Raw genomic sequence first — 19,208 nt, forward strand, 5'->3', positions numbered from 1 at the left:
AGTGCTGCTCCCATCACCTAGCATAGCAACCACGTGTGGCTACATATTAGCATCCTCTGCTTATTCGGCGTATTTACTCATAATATCTACATTCTCGTGTCGCTTAGTAACAAAATAACAATCTCAAGGCAATTTACATCGCCATGAACGCACACACATGTCCACCAAAAGGTAGAGACAAAGTCTCAAAGATTTCTATGCCGCTTTGTCGTCATTAGTCCGTGAAACAATATTCAATTACAGATTTTGTCATTCTTACGGAGCCCTTTTAATGAATTGTAAATTGTCAAAGAAGAACAGCAGTTCGTTTACGTACCTTCTCGTTGAGATGCCAGCTCAGAAATGAGTTACATGCGGTACATGCGGTTCAAACGAGTATGTGCCGCCGGTATGCCGTAAAAGTCTTTCATGTTGCCGACTGTAGGTGTTATATTTATTCGTACCCACTCGGATTCCAAACTCGTTATAAGACACATGATTTCGACCTTTTTTCCATTTTGCTTATATGCTTTTTGACATTCACACGGTAAAGAACATACTCGTGGGTTGTACGCGAGGAGGTTGCTTTAATGGTTACAGCAGGTGGGGGAGGGGGGCTGGGTGAAAAGCCCTCGTGACCGACACGCCCCTCGCCTCTGATTGGTCCTCCCGCTGCAGTTTTGGCGCCACTCGCTAGCGGAAGTGGTGCTAGGCTGTCTTCGCTGCAGGAGGAGCTTCTACTTGTTTTGTTTTGTTTAGTCTTTTATTGTCCTAATTTCGCCCACTCGAAACCCGCCCGCAACGTCGGCGGTTACCTCGGTCCGATGCGGGGGGAAGAGTCGTCCGATTCGGAGTCGGGCCGGATGGAGGAGAGCGTCGTCCGGAGGATTTTGGAGACGTTATGTCAGGAGCTCAACATGGACGAACACACGGCCACCGAGGCCATGGAGAACTTCACGGCCATATGGAACACATACACGCTGGAGGTGAGGTCTGCCCTGCAAACCTGTCTGCTTATACGTGTATTAATTCTTAATAAACAGCAACAAAGACTACTGTATGCGCAGTGTGAGTATTATTCACTTCTACGCCTATGAAGGTTTCACTTGCGGTCATATTCCTATGAATACACACGCCCTTTTAAACCGGAGTCAATGACGCAATACATGTTTGCTTATTATGACAACGTGCATCTGAAATCACGAAATACACAAATACATTTAACGGGAAAAGTTAGAAATGTTCCTAACTTGACTCACCATGATCATGACGCCACTGCAAATACTGTATGTAGAGTTCAAATAATCACATTTCTATTCCATATTTACATTGCTACTGTGTTATGTTGCTGTAATTACACATTATTCAATACTCCTGCATTTATTATTACATATTCATCTATACTCAATCTCTTTGAGTTATTCCATATATTTATTTATTTAGCTTTTTAAAAATTCTTTTACCTTTTAATTTATGTTTTTTTTGCGCAAACTTTCAACTACTCTTTTAATGTTACATACGTATGTGTAATATGTTTTTTGGCATAACTGTAAGGTGCTGGATGAGGCTGAAAAATAATGTAAATTGCAAGAACGCTATTTGTTTCTACTGCTGACCTCGTCCCTTTAATCGGCTTACTTGTGATGTTGTCACTGGTTTATGAACAAGGTGGGGGGGTTTTGTTTGTTTCTCGGGCATGGTGCTACATCTGCATAGGGCGATGTGGTCCACTGGCTGGCGTGCTCACTCTACGCGGCCTGCAGGAAAGGATCCACGCCCACTGTGGGCAAAGGCCTGATGGAGGGGAACTGCGTGTCGCTCACTCGGATCCTCCGCACATCCAAACTCAGGTGAATCACCCAAACAGTTGAACATCAACTGGTGGGAAGATTGTTACCCAGCTTTTGTGTGCTCCTCTTCCAGTTTAATCCAGTTCTTCTCCAAGATGAAGAAGTGGGCCGACATGTCCAGCCTCCCTCAGGACTTCCGTCTGCGCATGGAGCAGCTGGAGCGCAACTTTGAGGTCTCCACGGTCATATTCCGCAAGTTCGAGCCCATCTTCATGGCCATGTTCCAGAACCCGCAGGGAGGGGACCCGCCGCCTCGCCAACCTCGCAGCAGGAAGCACAGGCACGCCGCATTTGCTCGCCATCGCCGGTGTTGCACATTACTGCCAGCCGTGTTCACACGTGTCCTCCTTCCTCCTCTGCAGGCGGCTGCCCTGTCACATCAGCGACGTCTTCAAGTTCTGTTGGACCCTCTTTGTCCACACCAAAGGTACCAAACTCACCGCCCCACACACACACACACCACCACGAGTGACGTCACCTCAGAGTGTGTGTTTGCGTGTGAAGGTAACTTCCACATGATTGGTGATGACCTGGTGAACTCGTACCACCTGCTGCTCTGCTGTCTGGACCTGGTTTTTGGAAACGCGCTGATGTGCGCAAACAGGAAGGCGCTCATCAACCCCGCCTTCATTGGTGAGAATGCACATCTTCAACGCGCTTTGAGTCACTGTGCTAGCGAGCGTCTGCCAGCAAATGAGCTAACAGAGCCACCTGGTCGCAGGTACGGCCCCCATGATGGGCGCCGATGGGCACGTGTCGGCGGACGAGCCGCCTCCGTGCGTGCTGGAGCGGTTGTGTGAGCTGCACCATGGGCTGGTGGTGGAAGCCAAGGGCATCAAGCAGCACTACTTCAAACCGTACATCCAGAAGCTGTTCCACAGACAGGTACACACATACACACACAGAGGAAGGAGTAGCTGATTTTATATTGTCGTGTTTCTTTGCTGATCAGATCCTGAAAGGCAACGAGGAGCTTTTGACAGAACTGTTGGACCCTCAGAACTTTCTTGACAACAAGTGCGTGCAGCCACAAGTCCCAGGTCACGCTCCTTCCCTGTTTTCTTCTTGTGGTGTTTTAAACTTTAAACATGTGCCGTTTACATGACAGCAAAGCCTTAAACAGAGAGTACGAGGAGTACGTGTTGACGGTGGGAGATTTTGACGAGCGCATCTTTCTGGACGCCGATGCCGACGAGGAAATCGGAACGCCGAGGAAAAGTTTCCACCAGCCCTCCGCCAGCCAGACGAGCGTTCAGAAGCAGGTGCAGCATCACGTGGAGAAGGTAAGTGCACACAATGCATCACTTTGTTCTGTTCTTGTCCGCCCTTCAATGATGGACGCAAAATTCTACAGTCTGTCTCTCTGGCGCCCTCTACCCCGCTGACGGGGCGTGTCTACCTGAAGGAGAAGGACTTGCTGGTCACGCCAGTTTCCTCTGCAACGCAAAGTGTCAGCAGGCTGCAGAGCATGGTGGCGGGGCTTAGGACCGCTCCCAGCGAGCAGCTGATGCAGATTTTCAAGTGAGTTGACTCTTTCACCCCACCCTTTTTTAAGTGTCAAATGTGTTGTAAGAAAAACTTCTCAAACATGTTTGGATTGAAGGTCCTGCTCCAGAGACCCAACAGAGTCCATAGTGAGCCGAGTCAAGACCCTTGGAAAGACGTTCAAAGAACACTACACCAGTGACTCGGAGGACTCGCAGGGGTCTCACATAGGTACACACACACACACACACACACACACACACTTAAAGTATGTAGAGTAATCCCTTGCCACCCTGCGCTTTGGATTTCATGGCTTCACTCTATCACGGCTCTTTAAAATATACACCGGTGGACAAAATTGTTGGTAACATTCGTTCAATGAAAGAAAAACTCTCACAATGGTCACAGAAATAACTCTTAACTCTTAAATAACTCTTTGAAATTAACCAATGAATGTCAGACATTGTTTTTCAACCATGCTTCAACAGAGTTATTGAAAAAAATAAACTCATGAAACAGGCCTGGACAAAAATGATGGTCCCCCATAACTTAATATTTTGTTGCGCAACCTTTTGAGGCAATCACTGCAATCAAACGATTCCTGTAACTGTCAATAAGACCTTTGTACCTCTCAGTTGGTATTTTGGCCCACTCCTCATGAGCAAACTGCTTCAGTTGTCTCAGGTTTGAAGGGTGCCTTTTCCAGACGGCATGTTTCAGCTCCTTCCAAAGATGCTCAATAGGATTGAGGTCAGGGCTCATTGGAGGACACTTTAGAATAGTCCAGTGTTGTCCTCTGAACCATTCTTGTGTGTTTTTAGCTGTGTTTTGGGTCACTGTCCTGTTGCAAGACCCATGACCTGCGACTGAGACCAAACTTTCGGACACTGGCCAGCACATTTCTCTCTAGAATCCCTTGATCGTATTGAGATTTCATTGCACCCTGTACAGATTCAAGACACCCTGTGCCAGATGCAGCAAAGCAGCCCAAGAACATAACAGAGCCTCCATGTTTCACAGTAGGGACTTTTCTTGATCTGCTTCATTTTTTCGTCTATGAACATAGAGCCGATGTGGCTTGCCAAAAAGTTCAGTTTTTTCTTCATCGGTTCATAGGACTTTCTCCCAGAAGCTGTGTGGTTTGTCAACATGTAGTCTGGCAAAATCCAATCTGGCTTTTTTCTGACTTGTTTTCAACAGCGGTGTCCTCCTTGGTCTTCTCCCATTAAGTCCACTTTGGCTCAAACAACGACTGATGGTGCGATCTGACACTGATGTTCCTTGAGTTTTTCTGGGCTCTTTTGCTACTCTTTTGCTACCATTCATATTATCCGTCTCTTTGATTTGTCATCATTTTTCCTCCTGCGGCCACGTCCGGGGAGGTTGGCTACAGTCCCATGGATCTTACATTTCTGAATAATATATGCAACTGTTGTCACAGGAACATCAAGCTGCTTGGAGATGGTCTTATAGCCTTTACCTTTAACATGCTTGTCGATAATTTTCTTTCTAATCTCGTGAGACTATTTTTTCTTTGCTTCCTCTGGTCCATGTTGAGTGTGGTACACACCATGTCACCATACACCACAGTGACTGCCTGTAGTCCTATCTATAGGCCCACGGACTGGTTACAAGGTTGTACACACCTGTTAGTGGACACACTTTGAATTAACATGTCCCTTTGGTCACATTATTTTAGGTCTTTTCTGGGGGTACCCTCATTTTTGTCCAGGCCTGTTTCATGAGTTTATTTTTTTTCAGTAACTCTGTTGGAGCATAGTTGAAAAGCAATGTCTGATGTTCATTGGCTAAATTTCATAGAATTTTTATCTATTATTACTTTTTTCAGATTCAAGTTATTTCTGTGACCATTGTGAGTTTTTCTTTCATTGAACGAAGGGTACCAAAAACTTTATCCACGTGTGGACGTTCCTCAGCTCGCCTCTATTTTGGTGTCTATCTAAAGTTACTTGGTAAACTTGATTCATAAAGTACGCAGTGCATTTGACAAGACAGCGCTGTGCAGGTTTGTGTTGCGTCACTCACTTATGCAACTCAATTGAGTCAGCATGACCGCTTTTTTCCTTGAAATGTATCTTTGTCTTATTCCATGAAGTCATCATAATACAGGCGTGCTACTTACAACATAACAACTGTGTTCATTTTCAATTGGCAGCACACAGACAGTAGTAACAGTAACCTGCATTGACTGGCCACAACATTAAGTACACCTGCACAGCTACGTGCATTCAAACATTCTGCCTGTATGGCTATCATGCTACATTATATACATAAGCGGGGTAAAATATTACACCCCTCTCAATACGTTGCAATATGCACGTTGCATTCTTAAACTTGTTTGGTAATGTATTCGGTGCATTTCACAAGACATCGTGCCTCAGTCACTGCCGGGGTTTTTTTTCGCCTTCTTGCTTAGAATTTTGCTGGTGATATGGAGTCCGTTGAAAAACTTTGCTTGTAATACTGAACGCTGTGCTTTTGTCATTAATGGATTTTTGCGTGAATCACCAACTTCACACAGATCATTAAAAAAAACTATGAAATAGTAAAGTTTTACAGATGGCTTACACATACACAGTACACATATACTGTAGCTGAATAATAAACAATAAATATAGCAACTTCTGATCAATCCATGTCAATTTCAGGCTTAAAAGAATGTACCGATTTAAGCCCCACCCATCTCTGGTTAAACCATGCCCATTTATGGTTTATGCCCTGCCCACTCCGAGTACAGATACGGATACAGATCATTTAAATGGGTGTACAGATACAGATACAGATACAGATACAGATACAGATAGTGGTGTACTCACTCAACCCTACAGTATTTACAAGGTCGTAAACAGGTCTTCTATGCTCTAACTACCAAAATATTTCATTTATGAGTAAGGAGTCCTACTTTGCCGATCTGATTTACCGCATAAACAAGGGATGACTGTACACACACACACACACACACACACACACACACACACAGTACGCACACAGACAATTTATGAATGCGTTTTGTATCAGACTTTGCAGAGAGCCGCCTCAAGCTGGCTGAGATCCTCTTCTACAAAGTCCTGGAGAACGTCATGGTCCAGGAGACCAAGAGGCTGCACGGCAAAGACATGAGTGTACGCAGGCACAACACACACACACACACACACACACACACACACACACACACACAAGTAGATCATACCAGTGGATCATGTAGCACGGGGTCGCTGGAGGTAAAGTCTGGATGAAGCTGCGCTGCATCAAGTATCCCACCAAAAAGGGTTTCATATATTCCAAAAAAAGTACAGGTCATCCAGTTTTATGAATAACAGTTCTGAACATGAAAAGGTCTTTCAGAACATGAACGATTCTTCAAAACTAGCGATGCTCCCATCTATTGGCCACCTATCAATATCTGCCGATTTCTGTGAAAAAGCATGTGATAAATGCCTTGCAACGCTGATTACATAAGCAGATCACCTCTGGCTTTCCTTCACACTGTGCAGGCGTGGCAAACCCAAAACAATCATGTCTGCCGTGTGGAACATGCCTGCCGTTTCTGAGAGTGATATAAATTTTGTACCCTGCAAAACATGCCACGAAAAATACGTTGCTGTAGCACGTTAAAAAAAGCTTGAATTTAATACGGCATTTGGGGAACAAACACTTAACGTAGGATGGTGAGTTTTCAAGGCTCACGATGTGATCATCAGTCAAACGGCAGCTAATGCTGGACACTCGCACGTACAGTATGTGTGTGACAATCAGAAGTCTAAAGCAAATAACCTGAAAAATAATTGAATTAATCGGACTAGATGACCAGCCTCTCTCAGAAGCTTTTGATCAGCTGATAAACAGCATTTTTCAGTTTAATTGTTGTTTTCAATAAATTACTTTTTCAAAATGCTTTTTGTCTCACTCCAACTTCTTGCTTTTGCATATTGTAGCTCTACTTAAAACCTCATTAAGATCCAAATGTGTAAAATGCAAATTCTAGCAATTTTTCAGCTGGTCTTAAGATTTTGATCAGGAGTGTATGTGTGTGCGTGTGTACAGTATGTGTATTTGTATGTAACCCACCACCACAGCATCAGAAAATCCTAGGGTTAAACCCTGCCTTTTTCTCCCTACTCCTTACACAGTGTCGCTGAGAATGCTTCTGGCTTCCCAGCATGCCTTGCGGCACTTATTTTGTCAAACGTTGCTGAAGTTATGTGTTTCGAGTTAACATAGGCGTTATTGTTCACCATAGTGTAAGAGTTTCCCTGTGTGGATGCGTGTTTACTTAGTTTTTGTGTTTGCACCGTGATTGTAGTCGGTGTTCTGTCTAGGGACCGCCCCCTGATACCCCTAGTTGACAGTGTGACAAGCTCACTCTTGCGTTGCCCAATTAAAGCGCCTCTTTAAGCAAGCTGACGTGCCTCTGACCATCTCTCATGACAATTAGGTTTGCCACAATATATATAATTAGGGCTGTCCGATAACATCGGCCCACCGATATTATCAGCTCGATGTTGCCATGAAAGTGTAATATCGGTCAATATCTGTAGTGGGATTTTTCCGTATAATGAAAGGCGATAATAAACATAATGCTTTATATAGGCCTGTGGGCACCTATATTTTCCGGCGCACATATGATGACCTCATCAAACCACCTCTCAATCGTGTAAACAAACGTGGGTTGCTAGTAGCAAGCTAGCTCGCTCCTTCCATCCATCCATCCATTTTTTATGTCGCTTATCCTCACTAGGGGGCCACAAAAATGCAGCCTGCGAGTTTCAGACCCCTGATTTTAACATCCTCAATATGAGTAAGTGCTTTCTAATTGCTGTCATCATTGTCTAAAAGTAGTAGTCATGTGTGTTTGTGTGTGTGTTTGTGTGTGTGTTGCAGGCGCTACTGGAGCAGGACATCTTCCACTGCTCCCTGCTGGCGTGTTGTTTGGAGGTGGTCTTGTTCTCTTACAGCTCCCAGAGGACATTCCCGTGGATCATCAACGTCTTAAAACTGGCCCCCTTCTACTTCTTTAAGGTGACGCATACACACATCTAACCGTGTCTGCTGTGCTGGAGCGCGTTGACCTTTTTCTCTTCACGCATGTGCAGGTGATCGAGGTGTTCATCCGCTCAGAAGAAGGTTTGTCCAGAGACATGGTGAAGCATCTGAACCAGATCGAGGAGCAGGTGCTGGAGAGCCGGGCCTGGACGTCAGACTCTGCCCTGTGGAGTGCCTTGCGGGCCGCCGGGAACACCGTTCCCACCGTGGAGGAGGTGAGCGCACCAGCAGCCATTTCATGTGATTTTTACTTTCACTTTTCTTTTGGGGTCTTTAATCGACTTGATTTGACTCGACGTGGACACATGGCGTGGCATGTTTGTGCCACCAGGTGAACTTCCCCTCCAGCCTGGACTTGGGGGCTTCTGCTCCCACCGGCGCCGCTCAGCCTCACCTCCCGCTGGTCGCCCTCTCTCCCGTCATGCATCCTCGCATCAGAGAGTTCCGATCCGGTCTGGGCAGCGCACGTAAAGGTGAGCCGTCACACCGGCTGCATCTTGTTTATTCGCTCATCATCTTCTTCTGCGTCCCGGCAGATGTGCCGCCATCACCTCTGTCGGTGCACGACCGCTACAGCTCCCCAGCCGCCGGCAGCGCCAAGCGCCGTCTCTTTGGCGACGACCCCCCGGCCCCCATGTCCAGCCCCCTGCCGTCGCCAGCAAAGCGCCTGACGTTCAACACTAGCAGCACCTTGAAGATCGGCGCTCAGGGGACCCAGACGACTGTTCTGAGCATCCCACTGCAAGGTGGGGGTAATCACGTGACACCAGGAGGCAGCACTAATCAAATAAATCCAAAACTTTGAATTAAAGTGTGCAAAATGGAACCTTGTCAGGCGGGAGCAATGAGCACACCATCACGCTGATCCCGGTTCAGCCGTGCGACTCCTCGGGTGCCGTCACCGCCCAGTTCCTCCTGACCGCCTCCCCGGGCCGCCCCGCACCCCCACCCGTTACCTCAGAGCCTCAGACAGCAAACGGGCGCCCGCAACGCACCGGCTCCCTGGCCCTCTTTTTCAGGAAGGTACCAGAATCATCAGCCGTGATGCTTACATGTTGGACGTGTGAGATGATGTTCTGATGGCGCTCCTCCTTGTGTGCGCGTGTGTGTTTCAGGTATACCACCTGGCCAGCGTCCGTCTGAGGGACTTGTGTGCCAAGCTGGATATCTCGTCTGAGCTGCGTGCCAAAATCTGGACGGGCTTTGAGCATTCTCTGGTCCACTCCACTGACCTGATGCGGGACCGCCACCTGGACCAGCTGCTCATGTGCAGCATTTACATCATTTCCAAGGTACTGCTCACTTGAATTAATCTACAGTACTGTATACTGAAGCAGTGGAGGTTGCAGTCATTGCTGCAACCAGCAGAGGGCGCCATCCATTCAGGGCTGCTGGAGCAATCATATCAGAAAATCGTTTTGTAATTTGTCATAAAAAATGTCATTTATGTAAATGTTGTAATGTATGTATTTGTAATTTAAATTCTGATTTTACACTAACAAAAAACAAGGTAAAAATGAGATATCACTTGATTTCAGTATCGTTTTTTCTGCCGATACTGATATAAGCGTGAGAGTGATGACGTGCTACACATAGCAACAAGCTTGCTAGCTCAGACGTGTTCAATGGGATTTTTGCTGATGTATGGATCAGAATCTGACCTAAACATCCTGCTTCCCTCCCCCCTATCCCTCACCCCGCAGATCTCCAAGGAGACGCACCCCTTCCAGGACATCATGAAGTGTTACCGCAGCCAACCACAGGCCAGCAGCCACGTGAGAGACACACCCACTGCAGGACACGCCCCTCTCTAACACTATTGCCCAGGTAACCTGTGTGTGCATGTGTAGGTGTACCGCAGTGTCCTCCTGCAGCGTGCCCCCACGCAGCCTCCGGCATCAGATGAGAACATGGAGGTGGATCCCGCGTCGGGCGCCGAATGTAAGCGAGCCGCGTCAGCCGACGCCGTCTGGGCCTTTCAAACAATCAGATGACATCCGTTGTCGTTCTTTTCAGCTGCGGAGAAAGTCCGCCCCGCCTCGGGAGGAGGAGCCCACCAATCAGGCGAGGAGGAGCGAGGCGACCTCATCCAGTTTTACAACAACGTTTATGTCCTGAAGATGAAAAGCTTCGCCATGCGCTACGCCACCCACGATAACAGAGTAAGACGCCCCCTGGTGGTAAACGTCTCCATTGTACCAACATGTGTGTCTGTCTCAGGTGGACGCCCCGCCTCTCTCGCCCTTCCCATCCGTTCGAGCTCAGCCGCTCTCTCCTCGCCGCATCTCGCAGCGCCACTCCATCTACGTGTCGCCGCACAAAGGCTCTGTCGCTGGCTCCTTGACGCCAAACTCCCTCATGTACCGCATCAACAGCAGCCCCTCCAAGGTGAGCGCGCATGTGTACATGCACAGCCCCGCCCCGTGACGCCACTAAACACATACCTGCTCACGCAGGAGCTGTCGGACATCAACAGGATGATCCGGCAGGGCTGCGCCAGCCGCAAAAGAGCCTTCAACATGGAGGGTGACCTGATGCCATCAGCGTGCAACTCGCCCAGCAAGAGGACGTGTCCGGAGAGCAGCAGCAATCCTGACGTGCTGCTGAAGCTGTTGCAGGACGTTGTGTCGGAGAGGCAGAACCACTGATGGACCGCTTATGCTAACGTGACTAGTGGTTATGCAGCTATGCTAACATGTCAACATGACAGACATAAATAGTGCTATCATGCTAACGTGAGTAATCATTATAGAGCTAGCCTGCATATGTGGTCTGTTGTCTGAGAGCTGCCGCTAACCGTCATGTGACTGGTCGGTAACAGGCTAATGCTAGCATGCTTGACGTTCAAAGCCAGCGAGGATTTTCGCAGACTCTTTTAAGAATGATTTTAAATTGTCTTAAAGGTGTTGCCGAAAACTGCATTCGGCACCAACTCTTTGTAGGATTACTGCGAATTAGCGCGACAAGTAAGTGTTTTAATTTGGTAGGACTGAAAGAGTTAACTGCGAGATTGGCCTTTGTTATCATGGAACATGTTTGTCAGATGTTTTAAATGACTTTACTGTTTTCATCTAATGTGCGTCTCAACTATTTAATGCTGTAAAAATTCATTGTTAGCGGGAAGCTGTGTTTGTTTGTTTGTATGTGTGTAGCATCTACACGCTTATTTCACCAGAGTTTATAACCTTGCCCTCCGTTGTGTCTTAGTAGTTTTTGTAAAATACATTAAGAGTGTATGTGAGTTGAAGTGATTGGAAGGGCGGGTGTATTTCCTTTGAAAAAAAAACACACACACACTGAAATGTGTACTTTATACAAAAGTTCCGCCACATTAAAACTTTAAGAAAAATTTCCCTCACGTCACCTTATATTTTTGATGATTTTAAACTGTGTATCTAGTATTTATTTATGTCTAGCTTTTTAAGTTTATTTTCTGAATGAATGCTGTACCACTAGAAGTGAATGGCGTTTTCCCTGTAGCGACGCCCTCTAGCGGTCATCTGCCAGCAGCTGCTTTGCGCATGACCGTTCTACTCCGGTCCTCTCTCGCATCCTTCAGTCTCCATCACTCCAGCCTCCCGCCAGGTCGCGGCACTGCCAGGTAAGACCTCTTCCTCCTCATAGATGATTGACGTCTTCATGTTATCGATTCAAGCACTCGATCATATCAGTGATTAGTCGTGTGATTGATGCTGTCTGAATTGCTTCGTCTGACCGCCATGCGTGGTTCCTCTTCGGCCCCGCTCATCCGCCGCCCGACCCGGACGGTCGGTACCAAGTAACTCCATGTTCGCCAGGCGCGGCCCGACGCATCGCACGCGCTCGCACGAAGGGATGTGCTTGTCGCTACAAGGTCGCGCGCACGTTGTCACTTGCCGCCGTGCGCGTGAGAGGTGACAAACCGTCCTCTTTTGAGCATGTAAATAGAAATAATCTGTTCCAGAGTCAAACTGTGGCGACCATTAAAGCTTTATTTAGTGTACAGGGGATGTTTTTAGTCACATTTTAACATTCTTATGAAGTGAAGCACTGCATGATAATAAGATGTAAATACGAAACAATATTTAAGTAGAACATTATCTGTTCCAATGTCAAGCTGTGGTTTTATTAAGTGCACAGGCAATGTTTTAAGTCACCTTTTACCATTTTTAAAGCACAGGCAATGTGCTCTAACAACGAAAATATTCTCTTTATTAATACTGAATCCTACCTGGTGGAAATTCGCTGGTCGGATCTGGAACCAATTAACCGCAATAAACGAGAGACAGCTGTATAAATAGAAATAACCTCTTCCGGTGTCAAGCTGTGGCTTTAGTAAGTGTACAGGAAATGTTTTAAGTCACAGTTTAACATTCTCAAGTGTCATACAAGTGCAAAAAAGAAGCTAACCACTACAAAACAGGAAAACAAAAACAAAAGACATTATAAATAAAAGTAATCTGTTCCATGATCAAACCATGGCTGCTGTTAAAGCTTTATTATTTGTGCAGGCAATGTTTTAAGTTGCATTTTAGCATTTCACAAGTGTAAAAATAAGTGAAGCAATGTAAAATAGCAAAACCTAAGAACTAAGCAAGACGGGAATAGAAATAATCTGTTCCAGGGTCAAACCGTGGCCATCATTAAAGCTTTTTAAGTGGACAAGCAATGATTCAAGTCACATTTTAATGTTCTTAAGCAGCGTACAAGTGTAAAAAGAAGCACACTGTATAATCATATGAAACTGCAAAGCTGGAGTCCATGTAACTTCCTATTTACGTTCTCTGGTGGTAATGATGATGATATTCAGTGAGGAGACGATGCTGAGAGGACGACTAGTGACGTCATGATCTGACGTCCATGGACCGGTCCCTCAACACCGTAGAGCTCCAAGAGCTGCGCAGCACCGGCGGGGGCTTCCAGAATGCTTCGTACCAGCCGGACCATGAGGCGCTTCACCAGCAGGGGGCGACCAGCTGCCCTCCCTCCACCTCAGGAAGCTGCAAGGTAGGACCGCCTTCTTCTTAGAGTAGAATTCAGCAGAAGCAGAGCTGACATCATTCTTTGCTTCCATCAGGAGCTCGCTCCTCGCTCGTGCGACGAGGAGGCCGGCCACGTCGAAGATCAGGAGCCGACCGAGTTCTGTCGCCATGACAACCGTTCCGGTGACTCGGGCTTCCTGGTGGCCCTGGTGCTGCTGCTGAGCGGCATCGTTCTGGTGGTGATCGCCTACACTGTCCCGCGGGAGGCCAAAGTGGACCCGGACTCGGTGTCGGCCCGCCAGATGGAGCAGCTGGAGATGTACTACGCCCAGCTGGGCTCCCACCTGGACAAGTGCATCATCGCTGGCCTGGGCCTGCTCACGCTGGGCGGGATGTTCCTCTCCGTGCTCCTCATGGCGTCCGTCTGTCGGGGACATGTGTACCACCGCCATGCCGCCTTTGTGCGACCCAAGAGGACGTACGGCTCCATCAACCTGAGGATGAAGCAGCTGGCCACGGGGGAGGACGCGGAGGCGACGGCCACGGGGGAGGAGTTTCCTCATGACATCCCGTCTGGGCCCCCAGAACGGGGAGATGTCGGCGAGTGAGACCACTGCTGAGGGGCTTTGCAAGGCCGCGGAGGATGCTAAACAAAGCACAATCGAGATTTGCTTCCTCATCGGCTGCGAGGCTGAGCCGTCCTGTCACGGTGCATCATCACTTCCTGTGCAGGTAATGACCTTCACCAGCAATACAGAGACAAGAAAGGACAACCGCTGAGAAGATGAGCCAGCATGTGAGTTAGCTGCTCGAGTGAAGGAAGTAACCTTTAAGTACACGCAGCATACTTTATGACATTGATATGTAAACGTGTCGTTCATGTCTGAGTACATTAAGCCTTAATAACGAGTAAACACACTGTAACGTGTCTTCATTAACTAAATGTTTGTGTATAGAGCTGCGTAGGCAAGAGTAATGTAACCACGCACACACACACCCACACACACACACACACGCATTTTTACTGGTGGATGTTGTTAATTCAAGTCAAACAGTCGTTAAATAGAGGAGTTGGAGTGCTAAGAATGTCTAAAACTGACCATTTCCTGTATCCATGTAGCCCGCTCAGTGTTGCCAGATGAGAAATTATCCTACCAGAAACGTTAAATGATCCAATTTTGGGCAAAATTGATGTCGATCAGGACCATCTGCTAAAGTAAAATGTACTTTAGTACAAACAGTGTATAGTATAGATTATAATGCAGTTCTACCTTTTAAATATACTGTTAAAAAACAAAACAAAAACACTGACAAAACAGCGCCCCCGTCAGGCCGTAAAATGTCACATGAGACTGCACAACATGAGGTGCAGTGAAGGATGAACATTGGTTGTGTTTGATAATACTTGTAGCACGCAATAAATATGAAGTGGTGAAATTATCCTACATTGTTTTTTTTTAATTATTGATTGTACAGTGGGTGAAATTATCGTACATATACAATAATGATTGAACATCTGGCAACGCTGATACCGCTGCCGTCTCCCACCCATGATGCATTGCAGCTAAAAAGACAAGATGGTTTAAAAGTTATTTTGAAGAAATCTTTTTGTGAGAATCATTGTAGAATCTCACTAACATGTTGATGTGTTGCATTGGTTGGTGAGGAGCAAGCGGTAGCAGGCCAGCTGAGCATGCTAACAGATAGACGCGTGATGGCGGCCATCTGGGGTGTGTAAACAAGCTCTCGTGATGATTGCGAGAATGAAGTTTTAAAAAATGTTGACAAAATGATTGAGTTATTTTCTTTCTTTCACACTTTTACGTGTCTTAAAATGGGCCCTTTTCAGGTTGGCAGTTGTCATGTGACAGGATATGGACTCCCCCAAAATGGCAGTGTGTCAGGTAAGCTAGCTTGGGTCCAAAAGGTCATTTTTTGGCCATTAAGTCGTTTTAAACCAATTTATCAACCTTAATACTGTAATAGGGTGTCAAATACAACTGTTATCGTTGCTATCAAAAATAAGCTATTAAAATATCGTTATCCAGCTTTTAGCCTTACAAACACTGATGCTAACTAGCCACTTCATTTATTTTGAATGGATATGTAATAGAACATATGTAACATCACATCTTTGATGTTAGTATTAGTATTTTACAAACAAAATCTGGAAACATATTCTGTGTGTTCCATTTGGTCTGTGGTATATTCCCCATCATTTTACTTTAAGCACAGATGGTAATGGGTTCTTATTGGTTAAAGGGGGCGGAGTCACGTGACGTGCCGCTCCTGGATGTTGGGACACCAGTGCCTCTAGAACACCTTGACCACCAAGCCACTGACGATCAATCTTTGTTGTGCTGCAGCAGAATCGCTCTATTTATAGAGCACCTCCTCTCACATGTCACACAAAGACCTTGTGAGGTCCCAGACAGAGGACGACATCCCAGTGGACAGCCATGCAGGTCTAAGGTCAAGAGCAGAGTCTCATCCATCATGCTGCAGCTTCTGGTAGAAGCTTGAAATATGACTTAACTTTTGGGCGGGCTGATGTCATGTACTCACCACCTTGTTGCAAGGTTACCAACACAAAGTAATCTATTACTCTGGATGTGTGTTGCTCGCATGAATGTTAGAAGCATCACAGCTGCGACAACTTTTTTTATTTATTCTAAATCTAAAACAGACATTAAAAAAAAAAATCCAAAGCAGACAGAGCTCTTTTTTTCAGAATAAATGACAATTTCGTTAAGTTCAAACGTGGTTGAAGAAGCGAAACAAAGTGTTGCAGCGTTGCCATGTTTTCATCACAAATCCTCTCTGAAGCTGAAGATGACAATCAGTCCATGAGGAGAAGCGCTCTGATTGGCTAGCGGACAGGAAGCAGTGAGTGGCACACTGGAAACGGCAGGGGGCACTACATAAACATGTCATCATAGCCTGGGGGGGGCATGTGGTCCGGATCCGGCCTGAAGAACACATCGAACCTTTGTGAGCTAAAATGAGATGAGAGAATTCCCAAAGGGCGTGTCTCACCCAGGTCTGTGGCGTCCGATTGGGCCGAACGGGTCAAAGCGGGCCCCGGGGGGGACCGCTCCAGGGGGCAAGATGTCCGGGATCCCGCTGGACGGGTCGAAACCGGAGCGAGGATACCCTGACCGCAGCGGGTCTATAAGCATCCCACCGCCAGTGCCGGACCTGCTAGGTCAGGATGGTTCTGTTAGCATGTGTCATTTGGTGCACTTCTGTACTTACACTTAACATTTTCAGTGCATTCATGATCAATGTATGGCAAAATGCAGTGCACTGTCAATACTCAGTGGTGCAGTCAAAAATGTGAATGCTTCCATCAGTACACTTCAATAAGTGTACTTAAAGTGTATTGCTGTCCCCAATCTATTACTGTTGTCAAAACTTGCTCACTCAGAAACTAAGTACAGTGCACACAGTATACTTATTGAAGTGTACTGATGAAAGTACTCCATTTCAGTAACAGCACATGTTTATTTGTAACTCTCAGTTCTTTAATGCGATGCTAGATGACGATCAAAGCAAGGTTGTCAGCGAGTGGACTCACCCCAGTGGATCCAGATCCGCCCCTCCCACAGAGAAAGGTGGCGCCACGGCATCAGGCCTGAAGGAAACACATGCTGAAACACTGCTGGGGTCGTCACCAGCACGAACACACAACAAAGCCTTTTCACAGTTTGTCGCTAACTGCTGACCAGTGAGCCTGTGCTCCGTGGCGCGGGTGCCTGCTGGGGACGCGGAGAGGGTCGTCGTCGTCGTTGTCCTCTCGCTGCGTCCGCCTGCTCCGCTCCGTCTGTGCTTGTGTCCGCTTGTCCTGTGACGGCAGCAGCTGGCTCCTGACCTTTGCTGTCAGGCCGCCGACGTCCTTAAAGACTCTAAAATACAAACAATGAAGACATCTCTCATGGTGACTTCATGACACTGATTACATGTTGATACACTGTAGTGTATTCTTATTATTTTGATTACAAGAATACACTACAGTGTATTGCTGTGTGCTCTTGGAATCATATCTACTATGTACATGGTGTTTGTGTACATGTCATCAATTGTTTGTGGCACCCACCTGTCAAACGTTTGCAAGTGGTCCTTGTCCACGTGCTCGTTGAGGTTGACGATCAGGTCGGACCCCTGCTGTGTGCCGCGGTTCTTCAAACACAATGAAACACAATGATGAGACGCAAATGAGAAACAAAAATGAGATATACGCATTGATGCAAAAAAAAAAAAAAAAAGACAGATGAGATGAGACCAAAAAAAATGAGCTACATAAATGAGACACAATGATGAAACACACAAATGAGACACACGACGATACAAAAAATGTGCCACAAAAATGAGAAGTTAAAAATGAGATCAAAAAAATTTGATGCATAAATGATAAACAAAAATTTGAAATAAAACAACAACAAAAAAGAGACACAATGAGATAAACAGACACATGAGATGAGACAAATTAGATTACCACAATGAGAGAAAATTGTGACAAACATAATAACGAATGAGATACATAATGCAAAAAAAATGAAACGCATAATTGGCACAAAAATTTGAAACAAAAAGACATGAGACATGATGAGAAACAAACAGTGAGAAACAAAAATGATGAGACAAAAAAAACAAACAAGACACAGAATGGGAAATAAAAATTTGAAACAAATGAGACAGAGACATAATGATGACAAAAATAAGAAACAAAAAACAAGACAAAAATTAGACACGTGATGATGAAAAACAAATATGAGACCAAAAATGAGACACACAATGAGATTCAAACATTGACACAAGAGATGAGACACAAAAATGAGATACACCATCAGACACAGTGGTGAGACACAAAAATGAGACATACAGTGACGCATCTCTGCAATGTGAGCATGCTACCAAATGCAAAGACGCAGGATGTGGGGGCATGGGGTGTCCTACCATCAGGTTGAAGATGAGGGCCGAGTCCACCAGCAGCGCTTTGAGTAGCAACTGGACGTCTCCGACCTCAGACGTGTACCTGAGCGTGTACTCCACCTTACTGCTGCTCCAGTCTGACGGCAACAACTCAGACTTCTTGTCGCTGCCTCGAGGCTGCCACACAAAACAGACAAGCAGGCTCAGGAGAACATAAAAGCCTGCAAGTTCTTATGTACGATGCAAATACGCCCTCTAAAGGCCGTAAGCACAATATGCTGAGTAAGTGCTATCATTTTCTGAAGCTGGACAGAGATGAATAACAGTCACTAGTCATGACCGAACATCACATTTGCTTCTTTGGGCCTTTACAAATATTAAAAAAATGTTTACTACCACTAGCATGTTTGCTAGAGGCAGGCAGGAAAACTAATCACCTTAATACAAAATCAGGTGTTAAAACAACAGCATGTTAAAGCGAGTTACGAACTAATAACGTTGCTCACCTCGTCCCCGGAGCCAACGCACTTGTATCCGCTTTTGATGATTTCCCAGTGAACGAGACACACAATGGCGTCTTGGGGACAAGAGATGTTTCCACCACAGCACGAATACAACAGCTCTAAACCCGCCATGGCTCCTCCAGGCACGACCAAAATGAAAGTGACGGCTTCGGGACGCCCGCACTTCCTTTTTGTGGGTGTCAATGTAAAAGCACAAGGAATAACAGCTAGTAACTACTTTTTGAGCTTTAGACAACACAGTGAACTGGAAAAATCAAATACAATGCAATTACTAATCGACTGTCAGTGTCGTAGTGTCTCTCTAACTGTGCTAGCTTCGTCGATTGTGTTTTGATCCCGACACCTAACATGTCCCCCTGAAAACATCAACTCACACTATTGTTCTGCACTCGTTATTATGTAAGTAAATATTG

At 46.1% G+C, this 19,208-nt stretch overlaps 3 protein-coding genes across 7 annotated transcripts; 2 read left to right on the forward strand and 1 right to left on the reverse strand.

Annotated features, from left to right (window-relative positions):
• Positions 1-638: 638 nt before the first annotated feature.
• On the forward strand, positions 639-11,713 carry rbl1 (retinoblastoma-like 1 (p107)). The gene is made up of 22 exons (XM_054783657.1): positions 639-965; positions 1,696-1,829; positions 1,903-2,109; positions 2,192-2,256; positions 2,334-2,462; positions 2,551-2,714; positions 2,782-2,846; positions 2,938-3,112; positions 3,184-3,350; positions 3,433-3,545; positions 6,354-6,457; positions 8,217-8,354; positions 8,429-8,593; positions 8,710-8,851; positions 8,915-9,124; positions 9,214-9,401; positions 9,494-9,670; positions 10,082-10,153; positions 10,229-10,319; positions 10,395-10,540; positions 10,599-10,766; positions 10,835-11,713. Exons 1-22 carry the CDS (start codon positions 804-806, stop codon positions 11,024-11,026), a joined length of 3,174 nt encoding a protein of 1,057 aa, XP_054639632.1. The 5' UTR covers positions 639-803; the 3' UTR covers positions 11,027-11,713.
• Positions 11,714-11,841: 128 nt separating this feature from the next.
• tmem74b (transmembrane protein 74B) lies at positions 11,842-16,292 on the forward strand. Of its 4 annotated transcripts, none has more exons than XR_008572175.1 (5): positions 11,842-11,979; positions 13,168-13,364; positions 13,435-14,071; positions 15,189-15,243; positions 15,706-16,292. XR_008572175.1 is itself a non-coding variant. In XM_054783670.1 (3 exons), exons 2-3 carry the CDS (start codon positions 13,218-13,220, stop codon positions 13,945-13,947), a joined length of 660 nt encoding a protein of 219 aa, XP_054639645.1. In that variant the 5' UTR covers positions 11,842-11,979; positions 13,168-13,217; the 3' UTR covers positions 13,948-15,113. The 4 variants fall into 4 exon arrangements, 1 of the variants encoding a protein (XP_054639645.1); XR_008572173.1 differs by having other exon boundaries at positions 13,435-15,069; positions 15,706-16,283; XR_008572174.1 differs by having other exon boundaries at positions 15,189-16,292.
• Positions 15,988-19,146, reverse strand: psmf1 (proteasome inhibitor subunit 1). Of its 2 annotated transcripts, none has more exons than XM_054783669.1 (7): positions 18,778-19,146; positions 18,296-18,448; positions 17,436-17,518; positions 17,065-17,244; positions 16,917-16,973; positions 16,376-16,537; positions 15,988-16,308 (listed from the first exon to the last, which is right to left on the reverse strand). In XM_054783669.1, exons 1-7 carry the CDS (start codon positions 18,904-18,906, stop codon positions 16,257-16,259), a joined length of 816 nt encoding a protein of 271 aa, XP_054639644.1. In that variant the 5' UTR covers positions 18,907-19,146; the 3' UTR covers positions 15,988-16,256. The 2 variants fall into 2 exon arrangements, with proteins under 2 accessions (XP_054639644.1, XP_054639643.1); XM_054783668.1 differs by having other exon boundaries at positions 16,376-16,540.
• Between the last annotated feature and the right edge of the window lie 62 nt (positions 19,147-19,208).

This window comes from Dunckerocampus dactyliophorus, chromosome 8 (genome assembly GCF_027744805.1).
Source record: "Dunckerocampus dactyliophorus isolate RoL2022-P2 chromosome 8, RoL_Ddac_1.1, whole genome shotgun sequence".
Lineage (NCBI taxonomy): Eukaryota > Metazoa > Chordata > Actinopteri > Syngnathiformes > Syngnathidae > Dunckerocampus > Dunckerocampus dactyliophorus.

Bases quoted from the DNA above. Each gene is read 5' to 3' on its own strand.
- rbl1 (XM_054783657.1), top strand. From the start codon at position 804: ATGCGGGGGGAAGAGTCGTCCGATTCGGAGTCGGGCCGGATGGAGGAG. The intron at 966-1,695 runs GTGAGGTCTGCC...ACATCTGCATAG, and splicing joins GGAACACATACACGCTGGAG to GGCGATGTGGTCCACTGGCT. The intron at 2,110-2,191 runs GCACGCCGCATT...CCTCCTCTGCAG, and splicing joins CCTCGCAGCAGGAAGCACAG to GCGGCTGCCCTGTCACATCA.
- tmem74b (XM_054783670.1), top strand. From the start codon at position 13,218: ATGGACCGGTCCCTCAACACCGTAGAGCTCCAAGAGCTGCGCAGCACC. The intron at 13,365-13,434 runs GTAGGACCGCCT...TGCTTCCATCAG, and splicing joins CCACCTCAGGAAGCTGCAAG to GAGCTCGCTCCTCGCTCGTG.
- psmf1 (XM_054783668.1), bottom strand. From the start codon at position 18,906: ATGGCGGGTTTAGAGCTGTTGTATTCGTGCTGTGGTGGAAACATCTCT. The intron at 17,519-18,295 runs GTAGGACACCCC...TTGTGTTTGAAG, and splicing joins CCCTCATCTTCAACCTGATG to AACCGCGGCACACAGCAGGG. The intron at 17,245-17,435 runs GTGGGTGCCACA...TTTGTATTTTAG, and splicing joins CACTTGCAAACGTTTGACAG to AGTCTTTAAGGACGTCGGCG.